This window comes from Triticum urartu, chromosome 6A (assembly GCF_056163025.1).
Source record: "Triticum urartu cultivar PI428250 chromosome 6A, HENAU_Tu73, whole genome shotgun sequence".
Lineage (NCBI taxonomy): Eukaryota > Viridiplantae > Streptophyta > Magnoliopsida > Poales > Poaceae > Triticum > Triticum urartu.
The window spans coordinates 49,204,839-49,211,611 of NC_141878.1; the positions used below are offsets into that span (position 1 = coordinate 49,204,839).

Sequence of the window (6,773 nt, forward strand, 5' to 3'; positions counted from 1 at the left end):
TAGGTGAAGTGAACACATGGTCGAGAAAGTGACAAGAGGCGTTTAGTTGGGGTTTGCCGCGGCAGGCAGCCGCGCATCTGGTCCCAACCACATACCACGGCCGAACCATCCAATCTAATCCACCCACCAGACAGGTGTGAGCAGTACGTACAAACACGGCTACACCAACTATGTACACCACGCAGCTCAAAACAAGAAAAACATGTACACCGCATACACCGACGACGTCGATCACTTTCACTTCTCATTTTACTGCTAACTTTACCGGGGTAAATACCCCTCGACTTTTTCTTTTTCTTTTTGCCAGTAAGGCTCGACTAACTAAAATAAATCAAAAATATTTTAGTGGTGTAATATTTCCACAGTCCGTGTCACGCTAACAGATTAAAGTTCAACTAAAAAATTAAAGTTAGCTTACATGTGAGCATTTTCATTTGTGCACTGGGAGAGAAATGCAGGACGGCATAACACGTTGGCCTATGTGAAAAACCCACAAACTATAGCATGCTTTTCGAAAAGATACTCTTTTGATTTTGTAGAAATCAGAAAAAATAAATGCAAAGTTTGCGACCAAAGGTCCATATGAAAATTGAAATGTTACGCTGCCCCGCCGATCCGAATCTTCTCTAGGTGATCCACGGAGGCAAGATTTATATAGTTTGTCGAGGCGGTGGCTATAATTGCGCTCGGAAGGATGTCGCAGGTCGGCGTGGCTAGGTGATATCCCATGTGGGCTGCAAGAAGAGCCTTCGTTAAATGGTGGAGGCAAAGGTAATCGACGATGTGTGCGAGCGTGTTGCAAGGATTGATGGTCGCAAGCGTGGACATATGTGGTCGTGACGGCGTGTCTCGAGGCTTGGGGGTTGCATCATTTATCTCCTGCCAATTAAGTTCGTCAACGTGAGGCAACCTTGAATAGTCGTTTCGCTGTTTCTTATAAGTTTTACAACTCAGTGGTGCAAAGGGCTCCCATACCTCTAACGTGAGTTGCGGGCAAAATCTTGGCAGCTGTTCTGGTGGGAGGCACTATGTATAACCCACCACAACTGCTCCTCTTTCAATGTTATCATTGGTGCGGCACGGTTTTCCTCCATTAGAGGGTGTCAGATCGGTGGCTCTCTTATGTGTACGGTGTTCCTCCTGGTCAGGTGACCCGTGTTGGATTGTTGCACGACCACAAGGAGTTACGGTGGTGGCTTGCTTTGTGGCTATCTTAACTAGACACGGTGTTGATTTCTTGTGGACTGTTGTAAACATGGTGATTGGAACACAGTTTCATGTCTGAGATGAAAATCGTTTATCTGGATTTTACTGTTTTGACTCCACAGTGACACTCGCCGCACTTGAATGATTTTACTTGGATCTAGCATTCAGGATGAAAATCTGGACACATGTTGTATTTAACGATGCATGTGCTAATGCACTCTTCCTTCTTGATGCTTTTGTTGCGGACGACAAGTGAATTGATCGTAGTTCTTTCTGGTCATATTTTGATATCGTTATGTCATTTATTGTACATGAAATGTACTTTGTTGATGCTTCAATTGATTTGCTCGCTGGCTTGCCTCTACTTTAATAAATTTGTAGATTCGTGAATCTTTGGATGCAGAGATCTCCTCTAGTTTGTTCTAAACTTGACTACAAGAACCTCAATAGTTTTTTCATTAAACCAAAATATTGTATCTTTTCATTTTATAGGATTTAAGAGAACATTTCACTTTAATTTAACATTTTTCTTTGTATAATGGGCACCACATTAATTACCGGCCACCAACTAGAAACAATTCCACAAAACCTCTAGCAAAAAGGAGATACTAGCCAAATTCTCATTTGTCACAAGATTATTGCCACACACCAACTAGCTTTGCGACTATCTCAAGTGGGCACCATTGTGGTTTCATGCGGAGTGATGTGTGTTGTAACTCTCTGAATATTTAATGTAAATATGGTGACGGGAACACCACCTCGTGTCTAAGAAGAAAATCTGTGATCGGCCTTAACTGGTTGGACCAGACAGTGACACCCAACACACTTGAATAGTTACCTTGTTGAAGGTGTTGTCTTTATACTGTTGTTCTGACCATGATTAGTTGGACATGGCATTCAAGATGAAAATTCTCTGCACATGTTGGATTTTTCCCACGACAACATGAATGCATTCTTCCTTGTTGGCTTTGTTACAAGCGGATATTTCTACATATCCGACCAAATCGACAAAGAATATCCCAATCTGGTAAATCTGGCCAAATGGGTTTACTAAGAGGATGCCCCGATTGACATAACCATAGTCTTTTGTTATGGTCATGTTATTACTGTTTATTACATTTTTTTTCCGCTTGATGAATCATTTGATCTTCTTGTTGCCTTCCATCTACTTTAGTGAAGAAAAATAGATGTATGAATCCTCAGATGCAAATATTGGGAGATATTTTGGTCTTGTGAAGTCCTTGTTTGTTCTAAACTTGACTTGAATAACCTCCATAGTTTTCTCATAAAACATATGTTGGTTTCTTTCAAGTCAAATATTCTAAGGACCCTTTCAAATTCAAAGATTTTGCTATTTTAGGGTACATTGATCGTTATGAAAAAATGGTACTTACATAGGTCGACTGGTCCACACTCTATTTTCGTGTAAATTTCATCCACTCAACAGCTTTATTTTTTATGTTGGCGGCATAAAACAATTACTCCATCCGCCCCAAAATAAGTGTCGCTGATTAGCACAAAGTTGTACCAAAACAACGACACTTATTTTGGGAAGGAGGAAGTATGATCTTAAAATATTGAAACTTTGTGATTGTATAGGATTGAAGAGAACATGCTACTCCAATTTTAAGTTTTTTCTATTTCTGAATTTTAAGAATCGTACGAACTAAAGATCCAAGGCAAGACCTCTTTTTTTTCTATCATGTTACCCACATTTGCTGAATGATGATGCACCCAATACATCACTCATCAAGATGCAGCAATGTGTTATTGGCACCATGGGGGAATCTAGATGGTGGACAAGATGGGTCACAACCTGGGAGCTCCTATTCGGCGCTTCAAGCGCCAGAGAAGCTCCCTGGCGCCCACGTGATGCCCATGGTGGGCTGCCCATGTCCTTGATTGATTTTGCGAAAAAATCGCAAAAAAGGGGGAAAACATGAATTAAAAAAGGATCGTGGATTTTGAAAAAAAAAGTGAATGAATTTTAAAAAACTTCATAATTTTTTTAAAAAAATCATTGAATTTTGAAAAAAGTAAAAAAAATCGGAAATAAAAAACCATCGATTCAAAAAAAGTTCAGCAATTCCACAAAAAAGGAAAAAAAACTTGAATTCAATAGATCATGGGTTTTTAAAAAAGTGAATGAATTTGAAAAAGTTCATTTTTAAAAAATCATTGAATTTAGAAAAAAGTTCACCGACTTGTAAAAAGTTCGCAATTTCAAAAAAAATCATCCATTCGAAAAAATTTCATCAATTATGAAAAACAAAATCACCGATTTGAAGAGAGAAAACACAGATTTGAGCAAGTTTCATCAAAAAAATAAAAAAAATAAAAAATACAAGAAGAAATGAAAGAAAAGATATAAACACATCGTGTTATTCGGCTTTGTAGGTACTGTAGCACATGTTGAGTCGGGGGTCATGGGTTCGATTCACTCGGAGAGCATTTTTGCAGATTTAAAACACACAAAAAAAAACTAGTTGGGTCGGCCCAACGCGTGGACGCTTCAGGCACCTGCTTGTAGAATACACAGTAACAGGCGTCTGAAGCGCCAAATAGGAACCACCTCACGACCCACCCTAAAGGACCATTTGGTCAAGCAGGGAAACTTTCGCCCTGCCCGGCCTAATCCCGGGGACGGGAAAACACGAGTCACGACTCGTGGGAGAAGTCCCACATCTCCTTTGCTATCTTTGTTCGCAAACCACGCCGTCATCTCACTCGAACTTTCCTTGTCCCTTACGCCGTCCACCTCGATCGGTTGACCCCCTCCTCTCTCTCCTCGGTTCCAACCTCTCCTCGCTGGAACGCGCGCTGCAGAGAAATTGAAGTCTGCAGATCCGTTCACTCTCTACATTTTTGTTCATGAATTTAAGAACTCAAACGGTGAAGCTCACAGTGTAGCTAGGCATGTTTGGCGTGCCCCATGTTAGTTGATCAATAAAGTCTAGTTGCTCAAAAAGATAGTCCAATTACCGGTTAGAGTAGAAACAATTCTAGTACATACTAACATCTTGCCAAATGGAAGACACATCTTGGCAAATCGGGTGTCCCACAGCCAACTAGCCCGTTCGTTGCTCCCATCCTGTAACAGAGATGGAACTTTTGCAAACATAAAATCCTCTAATATTTCTACGTAGTAGAACACCCTTCGTTCAAATTTCTTGATGTTTCTAGGTTTTCGTTTTTTTAGGTGAAGTGAAGCCGGGAGGGGAGGGCCAATCATGCGCCGGGCCCAGCCCAAAAAGCAATGCGACGCGATCTCCGATGCGGAAAAGATGCGACGCCGAGCCGGACCCAGTCAGAACTGCGTACCACCAACGCGACCCTGCCGCAAACAAACACGAGGGCCGGTGGGGCCCGCGCCCATTCAAGCGCCACAAACGCCAAAGCCGGAGGAAAGAGAGCGCCAGAGAGCGGCTCGCTCTCCACCGGACGCCTCGAAGCCCGCGCACGCCGTCCACCGCTTTGTCTACTCGCCTCACGCTGCCCCACGGGCCCCGCGGCTTTCCGCCAGGCGGGACCCCCTGCCCCCTTCCAGTGCCTGAGGCTGCGCTGTGGCCCCACGCCGATTTCCGTGGAAGCGGAAATGGTTTCCATCGATTTCTTTTACGTGTGCTTAACTTTGGAAGTATTAATTGGTTGAGAGCGCGATAACTTTACTTGCACGAATTAGTTAGGCCTTTTTTTTTCCGGAATAATTCTGGCCGCGTTTTTTCCCGTGGTAATATTCTGGTTGAGTTGGCAAGGAATATATGACAGGCCGATTACGATTAGATCAGCCAATGGAACGGAATAAAATTTGGAATTATACCTCATTTCCTAGCGCCTTGTGGTAGGGAGGAATGAGAACTTTCCTAGTCAAAAAGGGGCACATATTTCTCACCTCAAAAAAGCAGGATATGTTAGTGTCTTATTCAAAAATAAAGTGAAGTTGCTCAATCTAAATGATGCATCGCATTTTATTTCTTGTTTACGAATCTGCCTATAGGAGTTTTTGGTATGGCATAGTGAGGATGGAATATATGAAATGCAAATGAATTGGAATAATTTCATAGTTGGGCACGCCTGGAAAGAGAGGGGGAAACTTCCTGACGCCAAGAGAATCCAACTGACAAGAGAGAGGATATATAATCCAAGTGCCAACAGAATACATATCTGGATCAATCACATCGCATATCTTAATTTTGCCTCAGATCCACGCGAGATCTCACTCCCAATGCTGTTAGATCCATGCATCAACAAGGTAATTGTGTTCTCCAAAATTAGTAATATAAATAAATTACTAATCACGTAAATCAAGATCCAGCAACAAAATTACAGTGCAAAACAAGCAACACCAAACGGGTCAGGATTTAAGCAAGCAGGTCAGTTCTGAAAAGCGAAGCGAATGTACGGGGGAACATGAGAGCAGACCATGTTCCATCTCAACAGAGTGCAGAGCCTTTTTTCTTTACCAATGCTAATTTACAGTTCAGATTTTGTGTCGAAGAAGTTCAGAAACTTTGTCGAGCATTTGAAACGTGATTAATTTAAGTTTTCTGATCGAATCGGCACGAAAATCGAGTGGATAACACTAGAAAAAGCACACGGGCTCCAACACATTGGAGTCAGGAGCACCAGACAAAGAATGAATGCGACAAACGGATACTGAATCCAACGAGCACAAATTACGGATAATTCATAGCGGAGTTCATCTCATTCAAACGGTAAGATAGCAGCAGACACAGGAAGATAACCAAGGCCGCCGGACGCAGATCCAGCGGCCCAAAGAGTCCACCTAAAACCCTCCTAAACCAACCACGGAGATCTCATCGGACGGACCAGGGGAAGACACGACACACGACACACGACTCTCTTATTTAGATCGACGACACGACACGGGACACACGGGGCGACGGCGACGACGGCGAAAGGCGACCGGCGGGCGGCCGGATCTAGAGCTGGCCGCAGTCGGCGATGACGACCTGCTTGGAGCAGGTGCCGCTGCGGGAGCCCACCTTCTCGATGTTCTTGACGACGTCCATGCCCTCGACGACCTCGCCGAAGACCACGTGCTTGCCGTCGAGCCAATTGCAGGGGACGGTGCAGATGAAGAACTGGGAGCCGTTGGTGTTGGGCCCGGCGTTGGCCATGGAGAGGATCCCGGGCTTGGTGTGCTTGTGGACGAACTTCTCGTCGGCGAACTTCTCGCCGTAGATGGACTCGCCGCCGGTGCCGTTGCCCCTGGTGAAGTCGCCGCCCTGGCACATGAAGTCGGGGATCACGCGGTGGAAGGCGCTGCCCTTGTAGTGCAGCGGCTTGCCGCTCTTGCCGACGCCCTTCTCGCCGGTGCAGAGCGCGCGGAAGTTCTCCACCGTCCGCGGCACCGCGTCCTTGTACAGCTCCATCACGATGCGCCCCGCCGGCGCGCCGCCGACGGTCATGTCGAAGAACACCCTCGGGTTGGCCATCTCTCTCGCCGGGATCGGGGATGAGGGCTAGGGTTTTGAGATGGGGATTTCTGTGCGGATTGGATTACCTTTGGCTTCGGGCTCTGTGATCTGGCAAGCGGAGACCGG

General features: G+C 44.7%; 1 protein-coding gene across 1 annotated transcript; it reads right to left on the minus strand.

Moving 5' to 3' along the window:
* Positions 1–5,882: 5,882 nt before the first annotated feature.
* Positions 5,883–6,773, minus strand: LOC125513368 (peptidyl-prolyl cis-trans isomerase). Its single transcript, XM_048678469.2, has one exon. It carries the CDS (start codon positions 6,663–6,665, stop codon positions 6,150–6,152), a length of 516 nt encoding a protein of 171 aa, XP_048534426.1. The 5' UTR covers positions 6,666–6,773; the 3' UTR covers positions 5,883–6,149.

What these genes read in the sequence shown, in the direction of transcription:
- LOC125513368 (XM_048678469.2), bottom strand. Translation starts at nt 6,665, where the DNA reads ATGGCCAACCCGAGGGTGTTCTTCGACATGACCGTCGGCGGCGCGCCG.